This window comes from Mus caroli, unplaced genomic scaffold (genome assembly GCF_978045245.1).
Source record: "Mus caroli unplaced genomic scaffold, Mus_caroli_1 scaffold_9, whole genome shotgun sequence".
Classification (NCBI taxonomy): Eukaryota; Metazoa; Chordata; class Mammalia; order Rodentia; family Muridae; genus Mus; species Mus caroli.
In genome coordinates this window covers 119,747,421-119,761,168 of record NW_028227264.1, presented here as the reverse complement: position 1 = coordinate 119,761,168, position 13,748 = coordinate 119,747,421, and the positions used below count along the sequence as shown (strand labels likewise).

The 13,748-nt window shown below is 42.3% G+C and overlaps 1 protein-coding gene across 2 annotated transcripts in view; it reads left to right on the top strand.

Annotated features, from left to right (window-relative positions):
• Irak3 (interleukin 1 receptor associated kinase 3) overlaps window positions 1–13,748 on the top strand; it is a 52,202-nt gene that overhangs the window by 18,585 nt on the left and 19,869 nt on the right. For both annotated transcript variants that reach the window (XM_085843206.1, XM_021174672.3), the window contains 4 exons: window positions 3,397–3,500; window positions 4,061–4,115; window positions 5,879–6,030; window positions 10,288–10,352. In XM_085843206.1, the coding sequence (XP_085699332.1) occupies window positions 3,397–3,500; window positions 4,061–4,115; window positions 5,879–6,030; window positions 10,288–10,352 (376 nt within the window). The remainder of the gene's footprint in view (window positions 1–3,396; window positions 3,501–4,060; window positions 4,116–5,878; window positions 6,031–10,287; window positions 10,353–13,748) is intronic.

The following is a 13,748-nucleotide window of genomic DNA, read 5'->3' as shown; positions in this document are numbered from 1 at the left end:
TGTGATTCTCCTTTTTAGATCATGTCCTTTAATTGTGCCTTACTTACCTGCCATTCACTCAAGTTTGTCCTTTTTGGGTTTTTTTGTTTGTTTGTTTGGTTGGTTGGTTGGTTTTGGTTTTTGGAGACAGGGTTTCTCTATGTAGCCCTGGCTGTCCTGGAACTCACTCTGTAGACAAGGCTGGCCTTAAACTCAGAAATCCTCCTGCCTCTGCCTCCTGAGTGCTGGGATTAAAGGCGTGCACCACTGTTTCTTTTCGTTCGTGTTGCGTTCACGCTGCAGTGCAAGTGTGCCAGTCAGAGGATAGTTTCTAGGGCTTGCTTCTTTTGATTCTGCTGTACTCCATATTCCAGGATAGCTAGTATGTGAACCTATAGGAGGATGATTCTCATGTCTTTACCTCCCTTCTACCTTCATATAATCTTGGGGAGTTGGGAGGCTTGTGCATCTGCTCAGTTTCAGGGACTTCCTAAACCATCTGAATTGTTTACTTCCTGAATCTTTGTGTTGTTGTTTTGTTCTTTCAAGACATACAATTTGTTTTTCAAGACAGTGTCTCTCATTGGTCTGGAGCTCAGCTATCAGGCAGGGTGAAGGCCTAACAAACACAAGAGATCAGTCTGTCTGCCTCCTCTGTGTTGGGCTTTAATGATGTCTACATTGCCTGGCTGTTTTGGTTTTATTTTCATCGTGACGATTCTGGAGATTGAATGTAGATCCTTACCCTTGCATAGAAAGCACCTCGGCAGCTGTGTGATCTCCCAAATCAGTGTTTTCTTGTTTTAGTTTTTTAAACATCTTTGAAAACAGAAAATATACAGTTTTCTATGGGCTTCTCAGAGGAACCATTTTAAAGCTATCATTTTCTGACAATGAAATGTTACCTTTGTTTTCTTTTAACAACATACAGATAATGAAATTTAATGCTTTTATAGCTCCCAGACTTGAAATGTTGCACGTAGCAATACCTGTTTCAGGGTGTGTTAGCTCTTTATCTAGTTTGGCTCTGCTGGCTAGAACTTTCAACGTAATAATGAGCAGTCATAGTCAGACCAAGCAGCTCTGCCCTGTTGTTGACGTTAAGCAAAAAACATTCTGTCTTTTACCATTAAGCATGACCAGACTATGTTTTTTTTTTTTTCCATAGATACCTTATATCAAATTGAGAAAACTCCCTGTTTCTAGAGTACTAGGTACTGGGTTTCAATTTATTTTTCAAACTCTTGAGCTAAACCTGTGGTTTTGTATCCTTGATTCTATTGGTGTGACTGTTATATAACTTGACTTTCAGTTTTAAGCAAATCGTGGCTTTCTAGGATAGATTCCACTCAGTTGTGACATGTGGTGCTTGGCATATTTGTGGGTTTGGTTTGTTGGTGTTTTGTTGAGGATTTTTGCACCTATCCTTGTACAGGCTAATGTCTGCTCCTTCCTGTGTTTGGTACTGGTATCAAAATAACGATGGCCCATTGAATGATCCAGGATTTGTTCTGTCCTCTTCTGCATTTGAAGTCTGTACAGGGTTTGTGCTAAACTGTCCATTCGTGGCTGGTAGAATTAAACAATACAGTCATCTGGACTGGACCTTCTCTCTGTAAGACATTAGAAAACACTATTCACTTTTTGACTTATTACCTGTCCATTCAGATTATCCTTTGAATTAATTTTAGTAGATAGAACCCTAGCAATCTGTTCTTATCATCTGAGTTATCTAATTTCGTGTGCATTATATTTTCTTGATGTCCTTGTATTCCTTTATAACACCAATGATTCAGTAAAACCATGAAATCAATAGAGGTTGTTCTTTTGTTTTTAATTTTAATAATGTGTCTCTCTCCTTTCTTTTCTCCTTCTGTTCCTTCCTTTCCTCTCTTCCTCCCCACTTCCTATCCTCCCTCCTTCCTTCCCCTCCCCACTTCCTGCCCCACTCCTTCTTCCCCCTCCCCACTTCCTTCCCTCCCTTGCTTCTTCCTTTTCCCTCCCCACTTCCTGACCTCTCTCTCTCCTTCCTTTCCCCTCTTTCCTTCCTTCCTTCCTTCCTTCCTTCCTTCCTTCCTTCCTTCCTTCTTCCATTCTGTTTTCATCTTATCCAAACTCTTGCCAGTTTTGGTGATCTTTTCAAAGCACTTCTTACTTTCCTATGAATCTCCCTTTCTGAAAATTCCCCTTTTCCACTCTGACCTGAATTCTTTCCATTTGCTTTTGTTTATTTTGCCATTAAAAAAAATAGTTCCTTAAAGTGAAAACATGCTACTGGTTTGAGCTATTTCTTCCATCTTAAGGCAGAACTCCTCAGTTACAGTGTCCCCTCTCAGCCCTGCTCTGTGCTCCCTACCTTAAGTTTTTGGCTGTTTTTAAAAATTTATTGACTCATTGCAGATTATTTCCTAATTTACTCTCAACCATTGTCTTTACCTCATTAGTCATGATTTTTAGACTCATTAATCATGATTTTTTTAATGTTCCTATTTTTGTGAGTTTTTCCAATTTTCTCTTCATAGCTGGTTTCTACTTTAATTTCCCAGTGGTCAGAAAATGTACTTTGTATAATTCAAGTCTTCTAAATATACTGAGGCTCATTTTATCATCCAACATGTGGCCTGTTTTGGAGAATGTTTGGTGTCCTCTGGAGGAGGACGTGTGAGTTATGTGTTTGGAAAGAAAGTTCTATAGATATCAAATAGGTTCTGTTGGTTGATTTTTGGACAATATTTGAGGGTTTTGAAAGATTAATTGGTGGTGTCTGGTTGCTAGTTTTGTAAGCAAATAATTTGATAAATGCTAGAAAATAAGAGTAACCAGACCATAAAAAACAAAAACATCCTTAAGGTTGAATCAAAATATTAGCTAGAACAGCAAAGACAGAAGTATTTTAATCTCTTGTGAGACACAACACAGAGCATCTCAGTTCTGACAGAAATCTACAAAGTAAAAATAGAGCTTATATTTGGGAAGGGTGTGAGTATTGATGATTGATAGTGTGTGTGTGTGTGTGTGTGTGTGTGTGTGTGTGTACACATAGTAATCTCTGATACTTTGTTGTAAAAAGAGTAAAAAAGCAAAACATAATACCCAACCTCGACACTGAAATGTCTGCAGAGCCTGGTGGAAGCCTGACATTTGGCTTTCTGCGTTGTGTTTCAGGCTTTATTAGTCTTCACGACGACTAAGAATGCTTGAATGTAGCTAGTCGTATTATTAAGCGAAGACAGGTGTGACTGGGTACTTCAGCATCAGGAAACATTTCACAGGTGTGACTGTATCTATTCCAGTTGAATGAAGATAAACTCTAGACATGGGCATTACTAGTGTTATATTTATTTCCATGACCTCAAGGCAAGTGAACCTTTGGGACATAAACATTTCTATACCCAGCTCCCTTTGCTTCTCTTTCAGGCATAAGCTGGACTCCTTCAGTGCAGATGCATCACGAGCTTCCATTCCCTAGCTTCTCACCTGACGTGAAGCATGCGTGCAGAGAAAACGACCCTGGACCTCTGGTGCACACACTTGCATAAAGATTGAAATTCTCTGGCGGGAAAGAGCTGGACATACAGGCAGAGTCTGAAAACTAGAAACGCTTTGCCTCTCGCTTTGTCTGTCTTTAGTTGTAAATGCTCAAGGAGTGAGGGGTTTTTGCTCCCAGGATCCAGCAGAGCTGAGGCATAGAATTAAGATGCTGGAAGGGGGGAGGGGAATTACACACTCATCTCACCTCAGCTTGTTATTACCCTTTCCTGTGTGATATTTTATGGAATTGCTAGCTTTTATCACAACAGATCACCAGTGGCCACTGTTTAGAAAGTGTTACAATCCACTTAAAACTGGCAGTGATGGCGTTGGCACTCTGCTGTTGTCAGTGGGCATGGAAGCCATGTCTGTAAGGAAGTGAATACTGTTGAACAAAGTGAGATAACTTAGCTTTCCTCCAGCTTTTTTTCTAAACTCCACTCTGCTCGGATGCAGTGTAGAGTCTCACGGGGAGCTATCGATTTCTGTTGAGCTCTGCTCTTTCTAGGCTTATAAAATGGAATTACTTATTATATATTTCTTCTCTCAGGAACCAGCCAGTGTAACAGTGGATAATGTTCTTGTTCCTGAACATAATAAAAAAGGTAAGAAAAAAAAAAGGGAAAAAAATTAAAAAGCAATTACATCACAATTAATTAAATCACACATTCATATATGTGAGTTTGTAGGGGGAAGTAATGAATTAACTGAACTGTTTCTATTCCAAATTAATTATAACATTTTCCTAGGTATGAAATAATCTTTTAAAATTTGATGGACACTATAGTTGTGGTAGATGACATATTGTAATATAAGGATCCATCGGCTGAAGTTGTCTTTATAAAACACAATACTAGTGCATTAATTAAAGGAAAATAAGAAGTGAGTTTGCCTCAGGGAACCTCTGAAACAGAAGAAAAGGAGGAGAAGGAGGAGGAAGAGGGGGAGAAAGAAGACGGAGAGGAAGAGAGGAAGAAGAAGAGAAGGAAGAAGAGGAGGAGGAAGAAGAAGAGGAAGAAGAAGAGGAGGAAGAGGAAGAAGTGAAGGAGGAAGAGTGGGGGAAGAGGAGAAGAACATATCATCACCACCATCGTTATTATCCATTGGCACTAATGAATACCATGGAGGAATTTCACACCCAGGGACTTTGTTACGAAAGTTTGCAGGTTTTGTGTGCCATAAGAAAGTACTGAAAAACCTGTATTGAGTTTTACATAGCCTCAGAAATTTTCATAGATGCACAGACCTTTTGAGATAATCATAACGTAATGCTGAAGGTCAATGTGAAAAGCCGCTTGTATTTTAGATTAGCTTCTTTAGTTTATTAATAGGGAAAATGAGTTAGTTCCACCTAGGAGTGATTCTGATAAAATTTAAAAATTACTTAAGGCCAATTGCCTAAGCATTTGCCCCAAGCCTGCAGATTCTCTGGTTATGGGAGAGTTAGGACATCAGCTGAGGTTTTCAGTCTTTAGCCCTGATCTATAAATGAAAGCATAAATGCCCTTAGAGGATGTTTGTTGAGATATAGTTAAAATTAAGCTATGTTTTACCTATGGTTTTTATCTTTTATTTCTATCCTTTGTAGTTCTGTGTGTAGAACCTCTGGGATGCTCAGCCAGCTCCCTGCAACCCAGTCCTGGCTCTAGGCCCTCCCATCTTCTTAAATCTGCATCTGGTTATCTTTAAATATCTTCAACCAGCCTCCTTTGGGTGATCTGCTCAGAGGTGACATGTCTTCATTTTCTCTGAGGAAATCAGCTAAGTGGGGGCTGGAGAGATGGCTCAGCGGTCAAGAGCACTGACTGCTCTTCCAAAGGTCCTGAGTTCAAATCCCAGCAACTACATGGTGGCTCACAACCATCCGTATTGAGATCTGATGACCTCTTCTGGTGTATTTGAAGACAGCTACAGTGTACTTACATATAATAAATAAATAAATCTCTAAAAAAAAAAAAATCAGCTAAGTGACACTCAGAGGCTTTGGCACCTCAAAAGCTTTTCTATCAGTAAAGTTTGAGGGGGGGCACTGTTTAGCTGCCCCAAGAGTTCCAGTCAGTCAAAAGTAAGGCATTGCTTGACCTAAGGACAGACAAGTCCCCAGAATCATGGCCTCAGCTGGGCTTCTTTGGCTAACCTCATTGGAGATAAAAATCAGGCTGCTGTTCAAATATCTAAAAAGCCCCCTGCCGTATTGAAGGATGAGAGCCGGAGGCACTGAAACACACAGAGGACACATGGTGGGCTTCACTGAGGGCTCCTGGGCCTTGCACTTAGACCTTCCACTCTAATGTACTTTCACCTTCTTGTAACAGTGACATTGACTCTTGGAAGAGACGGCTCATTGTCTTTCTTTTTCTCTCCCAAGGAACACTGCAGAAACCCCCTATCAGCTTCCAGAGTATCCTAGAAGGAACCAAACATTTCCACAAAGACTTCCTGATTGGAGAAGGGGAGATATTTGAAGTCTACAGAGTGACCATTCGAAACCAGACATATGCTGTTAAATTGTTTAAACAGGTAAGGAGAGAATCGTGATTGCCATCCATTCCTCTTGGTTACTACTATTTCATACTAAAAGGTGCCACTTTAAAAAATCAACATTGATAGGAGAAATATTGGAAAATCGAATTTCACAAATGAAAATGAGATACAAGGCCTTGGGATGGGGGTGGGGCTGAGAAGTGACCGAGGCACGACTGCCTGTCTTAAACGGATGTGGTGTGTAAGATCAAAGTCTCTCCCATCCTTAGATGTATTGCCTGAGAAAGTCTTTTCTAAAAGCCGTTCATGGCCCCAGGAACGTTAATGGAGATCAGATAGAGCCCGTGGTGGTACATTCCCTTAATCTCCACACTAGGAAGGCAGAGGGAGGTAGACCTCTGTGAGTTCAAAACCAGCCTGGTCTACAAAGAATTGTCTAGGCAAGCTAAGGCTATGCAGTGTGACCTCAAACGAATCAGAACACCAAGAAGATCAGAATGTGCATCGTAGCTGCTTAGTGCCAGTTGTGTCTTCTCTCAGCATAGACTCATAGTCCTGCTACAGGTGAGGCCTCTCAGCCATGCTACAGATGAAGTCTCACAGTTGTGTCATAGCTGAGGCCTTGCAGCCACGATACCGGTGAGCTTGGAGCCCAGGTGGACAGATGATCAGTGCTCAGGAACGTAAGGAGGAAGGAGCTTCTAGTAGGACCAAGTTAGGCTTCCATCACGGTGACAGATACCTGAGAGAGTCAACTTGAAGTAGGAAAGAACTGTTTTAGCTACAGTTGGAGGGACTGAGTCCATGATCAACTGGTGACACTGTGCTATGGAAGGTGATGAGACAGACAAGACATTATGGTAGAACTTGGTAGAGTCCAGCTGCTCAGCCCATGATGGCTAAGAAACAGAGAGGGTAGGACCAGGGCATATTCTTATAGAGTACTGCCTCAGTGCTTTAACCAACTTTTAAAAACGTATACATATACACTTAGATGTGCACGTACTCATAGATGTACACATATATGTATATCTATCTATCGGGAGAATATGGTTATTTTTGTGTTTATGTGTGTGTGTGGTGAGTGTGTGATGTGTGTATATATAGGTATGTGTGTGAGTGATATGTATGTGCATGTATGAGTGTGTATGATATGTGTATATATACGTGTGTGTGTGTGATGTGTACGTATATATATATGTGAGTATGTGTGTAATGTGTGTCTATGTGTGTGTATATGATGTAGGTGTGATGCATGTGTCTGTGTGTTCTACAACTGGAACAACAGAAGTTGTGAGCCTCCCTTTTGCAGGAAATAATAAAAAATGACCCACCAGCTCCCTGTGCTCCTGTTTCTCTCATCCGACTAACTCCCCGGTGGGGCCAGACCATGCTTCAGTGCTCCCGCTGCGGGCAACTCTCTCTAGCTAGCCCCCGCAGATTCTGGCTCTCTTGTCCCTGGACTGCGGTTCCTCTTGGCCATTGGCAGTCCCACATTCCAGTAACCAAGTAAATCAAAACTCTTAAAGCTTACAGTTAACCAATCAGATTTATGTATCAATAAAATCACAATTTGCCACATGCTAATACAATAATTTCAGAGCCAATTGATAATGATAGAAGCTTTATCCCAATTATTCTAACTTTATGATATCATAGCTACCTGTGGCTGGTTAAGATCACGCGGGTTCACTTCCGCTTCCATTCTCCTTTCTCTCCTCTCTGCTACACTGTCTCTCAACTCTTAGCTCCGCCTCCCTTTTCCCTGACCAATCACAGGCCTCTTGGTGCCCTAATGTAATTGGACAGGGAAAATCCTGCAACACCTCCCAGTAGATATAGACATTGGAAACGGAGCTCAGGTCCTCTAGGAGAGCACCATGTGATCCTAACGGCTGCTCTGCCTCTGCAGCTCTCTCTTTCCTTCTTTTAACTCCATCCCTATAATGTCCGGATAGTGTGCCTCTATGAAGGGATTAATGCACTCATGACGTCTGGGCCTTCAGGATCTAAGTCCTTCCCAAATGGCCCATTTATGAACCTTGGTGCATCGTGAACCAAGACTCCAACACACGAGCCTTCATAGGGGATACTTGGTACCTAAATCATCCTGAAGCCACACAAGTAGTGGCGAGAGCAGATGATGAGAGCCAGTGGAGCTAATCACAGCTCAAGAACTGCTTATTAAACTCCCGTGGAGTGGACCTGCTTCTGTTCTCAGGAGTTCATGGTGTTTGAGGGCAAATACCCAGCTCAGTAAAAGATGAAACAACTGAGCCACAAGTACTTTATCAGAGGCTTGTACAAAAGGCCCCAGGAGCATATGACATGTAGCATCTCTGCACCCAAAAGAGGGGACAATCTAGCAGCCAGAAGAGTACTCAGCATACAGCACCCTTCCAATAAACATTCCCCAGGAGCAAATTCAAAAGTGGATGGAAGAAGCTGACCTTTCCTCTGGGTTGAGACAGTGCGTAGGATTTTGGTGAACAGTGAAGGAACGGAAGCCCACGTGCTAGGGAAACAGACGCAGGACTCCACTTGTGGGTAGCGATTCATTTGGTGGCATATGGGGGGGTGGGAAGGAAACACAGACAATAATACAGAAGAGAGAAGCCTGATGAAGCAGGGAAGTGAAAGGTTTGGATCTATGTTTAAAATACAACTTTAGTTAGAGCGTAGACGGTGGATGAGACGTTAGCAGGAGACTTGGCAAGAGACTGGAAGAAGAAAGCCTAGCTAGAGGTTTATCGCTGGTGTGAACACTATCAAGAAAACAGGACTTAAGCTGGTGCTCCTGGCTATGCTTCTGATAGACTCACCCTGGAAACTTTCAGGCGGAGGAGGGGCAGCATAGCATCTGGTTAACTCAGACTGGTGGCTGTGGTGCCAGGTATAAGGATTTGTAAAACGTCTTTAGGTGGCAGACGTCAATATTAAAAACTCTTGAGAATATAATACAGTGCTGCTCTGCAGTTCAAGCAACCCAGAGGAAGGCTTTCATTCTTAAATCACATTCAAGTGCAAGGTTTGCAGAGACACAAACAGGAGCCTCTTTCTTTACCAGATTTAAAACAAAACACTCGACAAACTGTGGGTGACAAAGGATTAGAAACACAGCCAGTGCAAGGGAGGGAGGGGCCTCTTCTTCCCGGAGAGAGACTCTGCAAGCATAGAAATAGTTCTGGGAAATGATTAGTGAGCTAGGCTTTTTATTTTATTTATTTATTTATTTATTTATTTATTTATTTATTTATTATATGTAAGTACACTGTAGCTGTCTTCAGACACTCCAGAAGAGGGCGCCAGATCTTGTTACGGATGGTTGTGAGCCACCATGTGGTTGCTGGGATTTGAACTCTGGACCTTCGGAAGAGCAGTCGGGTGCTCTTACCCACTGAGCCATCTCACCAGCCCGGCTTTTTATTTTTAATTCAACCTGGACAGCGATGCCTAGAATTCTCCTTGGGTTTCGATGAGCGCTAAACCCTTCATTGTAAATAACTAGGACCACATAGCATCGTAATTTAATAGTTTAATGGTAGGAGCAAGGAACGCACCTAGGGTGTGTCATCTACTGCGAAGTTCTCAGTATAACCTTGTTGAGGTTATTAATTTATTCAATATCTGTGTGCCTAGATCTAGGCTAGATGATGATGATGATGATTAATTATTATTATACAGGGTCTTACTGTGTAGACCCAGGCAGTCCTCAAACTCACAGAAACATACCTGCCTCCTGAACGGTGAGATTAAAGCCCCATGCCATTTGTCTAGGTTTGAATCTTTATAGTAGGAGGTTACAACTTCCTTGCATAGTAGGCACACATCTTTTCAGAATTAATGCAAAAACCAACTCGAATGGATGTGTGTGCAAATGAGCCCACTCTTGAGTGCTAAGACGGTGGTAGTTTTCGCAGAACACGGGTAGCATAACATTTTTTTCCTGTGAGATCAGTGAGTAGTTTCTACAGATGTGGTATTTTCTGTGAATGCACAATATTTTTGAATTTCCGTCAATGTGAAACTGGTGAGTTTGAACATGGCAATCACAATGTGGCAGATTTCAGGCAAACATTCAACTGAAGAGTAATGGTTGTAAGTCTTGTTTAGGAGTTTAAAACATTTTTGAAAATCCGATGAATGCTAAGGATTCCTGGGGGGTGGGATGGGGTTACAGGGGTGGGGCTCAACTCTACATCAAAACAGGGAAACTCATCCTAGACAAAGATTCCCAGAAGTAGAGAGCCATCTCTTAAATTGTTTCCTTTTTCTTTCTTCTGTGACATTTAGGAGAAAAAAATGCAACTTAAGAAGCACTGGAAGAGATTTTTATCAGAACTGGAAGTTTTACTCCTGTGAGTGTACTTGGTTCATCTTGGGGTCTGAGAGCACAGGGTTTGGCATGGCTAGCATTTAATTAGCGTGGGTTGGATGTTAGAACATCGAATACAGTTTTGACATCTGCTTTGGCGTTCTCCTTAAAGTGCATTTTAAAACGTATTTTGGGATGGAACGGAATCATGGAATGGAGCCCTTCCGTGATACACTTGGACATATTGAAACAAGAAAATGTCACAAGAAGTTAGGTGAAGTCCTGTGTGACTAACATGGCCGAATGGTAATTCTTAGCATCACAATGCTTCCCCTCCCTCAGAGAAGTCTCAGTTGAGACAGGGGTTTCATCAGAGTGGTTCTCTTCAGAAAGTTTTAGACAAAGAAATCAAAGGCTTTTGATGTGCTTATGATTTTCCTGGGAATTCATTCATGGTCTGGGAGTCCTGGGAGACAAATTTAGATGGCTTCAGTTTTATATAAATTCATAAGTACAGCTGTGCAGCCTCCCTCACGGAGGGACTCTAACCCTGTGAAGTTCATCGCCCTTCACAAAGGAATTCTTTTTCCTAGTGCTTTTGATATGTGATGTAGGGGTGGAGAGGGAAGTAGGGAGAGCAGACATTATGCAGTATTCGGTCCCTCTCATAGCCAGCACCAGAGACTAGAATATTAGACGCTAATATTAATAGCTAATTAAGCTCTCAATCCAGAAATTGTAGTAATAGATTTATTTTTTGCATTCAAGTTTTACTTGTTTATGAGGGTAAGATTCAGGCATTTCAAAATCTGAGGAGATGTCCAAAGGGTAAACTTAGAGGAGTGTTTTCTCTCACTACCTAGCTGATTTTTTTTCCCAAAGGCAACCTTATTGCCAGCTTTTAAAAACACATTCTTGGAGGTGTGCTACGAGTGTGCAAGAACATATTGGGTTCTCGAGAGCACATTTGGCGGTTCTAGCCCGGGAGCGGGAGCGCAGCGACTCATACGCCCTGGACCTGTGCGCCTTTGTTCCGGGATCTTTGACACAGAGCGGTGCAGAGGAAGCTCCGCCCCCCCGCCCCCCACCCCCGCCCGTACACCACCACCACCACCACCACCACCACCACCCCCACCCCGCCAAGCCAGCCAGTTGAGCTCGCTTAGCCCTGGAAATCAACGGAGAGACAGCTGTCCCAGCTAGATCACCCTCACACCCACACTTTGGTTTCTTAGTTTCCTCCTTTCTCAGTTTTCTCCTTTCCAGCAACAGGTAGCGCACGGTTTGCCCTGCTGTTCTGTGTGTCACTGACCTGCCTTCTATTGAGAGGCTTAAATCTCTAATCTTTCTTGACTCAAGAATGCAGTAACAGCCGTGCTATCTTAAAAGAAAGAAAAAAAAATCATTGCCAAGGCCAGCATTGAAGACATTTTAGGACCTTATGGCATCAGATCTTTTGTTTACGTTTGGGATGTGTCAATCAAGTTAATTTTTACATGTGGTGAGAAACAAATCCTCTTTCCCTGCATCTTTCCATAGCATCAGTCACTGAACAGATGTCTTTCCTCTTGAGTTTTTCTTACCTCCTACTCAGGGTTTTAGTTGAGGATGTACTTAGGGCTTGGTTGTTTTTGAACCCTCTGTTCTGTGGCACTGACCCGCAAGGGCTGCTTTCTGCCAATGCCCACCGATTTGATTACTACAGCCTTGCGATGTTGCTTTGAGAAAGGGTTCTGCTCGCTCACCTTCTGCTCTTCCTGTAATTGTGTCAACTGTACATGTGTACATAAGAAGAGTATATTTGTGTTTGCAGGAAGTTCACTATAAAAGAAGCAAATAATAGACCTTTAAAAGTAGAACATTTTTTACAGCTTCATTGATTTTAATGTTCTCAAACATGTCCAAAACATAGTAGGCATCCAGAAAAACACGACATAAACCCCACTTGTCTCCATTTAAGGACCAGGCCTAATTTTGAAAAGAAGGCCCTAAGGCCCCAGCTCCAGGAACAAACCATAAATAAAATCATAAAACTCTCTCCCAAAGAACAGCCTGGGCATAACCACAAAAATGGAGAAATAGCTTATCTCAGAATGGGCCCTCTGTGCTCAGCAGCCTTATCTCATTCTACAGTTAAACGCTCAGAACACAGGAATGCAGACTGCTGACCACCTGTGACCCCCTAGAACCCACCAATGAAATTTTAGATTACTCAATCCTTCGAGAGAGTTCACCCCATTCTCTACAAGAAGGCCTGTGCACCTCTGTCTGGGGTCCCCATTTCAAAGAATGGTTGTTTCTGCAGAATAAATGCTCTTTGTTTTTGCATACTGTCTGGGTCTGGGGGTCTTCAGTGATTTTTGGACCCTTACAAACTCACAGTATTGGCCAGTTTCACATTTTATGGCTGTGACAAGACACATGATTAAAATACAAAAACAAAACAAAAAACAACGACTTAAGAGGCTGAAGGTTTGTTTTGGCTGGTGGTTTGAGAGGACAGCGCATCGTGGCAAGAAGTCACTGTGGTGGGATTGCAAGGTAACTGGTCTCATTGAGTCCAGGCTGGAGGCACAGAGAGATGGACTCTTGGGCTCAGCTTGCCCTGTCCTTTTGATTCTTTTCGGGACCATCAGTCCATCAGATGGTGCTGACCGAAAGCTGTGCTTTTCTGAAGCTAGACAGCGAAGAGTGACGATTAGGGGACTCTAGCCAGCAAACAGCTCCAACAGGCCTTGCCCTGTTCCCCCATTCCCTTGTCCTATTCCCCCATTCCCTCCGTCTGGCTAAAAACCATCATGTTAGGTTCCTGAGGCTAGCCATCATGACCTAGTTCCTTATTTGCCCACTTTCTCCTCTAAGGCTAATTACCAAGGTCCAGCTATCAAAAGCTCCCTTGGGGCTGCCCTAATTAGCCTGTCCAATCAAAATTAAATGCCTCAGCCTAACGTGAGGTTTCTCCTTTTGCCCTTATAAACTGTCATTTACCTTTGGGCCACAGTCTATCCTCTGTCTATTCAGGTGCAGTCAGTCCTTCCCACCCCCACCCCCCCAGACAAATACCCCTTTTCCTTCTCCCTGTTCCCTTCCCCTTCTCCCTCATCCTCTATCTCCTGTCTTTGTCTCTTATTCCCTGCCTTCTGTCCCTCTGGAACAAATACATTTCCTTTGTGCTGAGAACTTGGTCTTGGGGCTCACTATCATGCCTGGACTATACTGACCGTCATATAACAATGACATCTAAGGAGTAGAATTTATTTGGGTTAGATGATTAATAACTGATTAGGACAGGAGCCTAAGATATATATATATATATATATATATATATATATATATATATATATTACACTAGAAATCTGAAATTTAAAACCAGTGTCATATTTTTATAGATGAAGACACTATTATGTGGATTGTGGATAGTAATCCAAGCTTTGTAAAG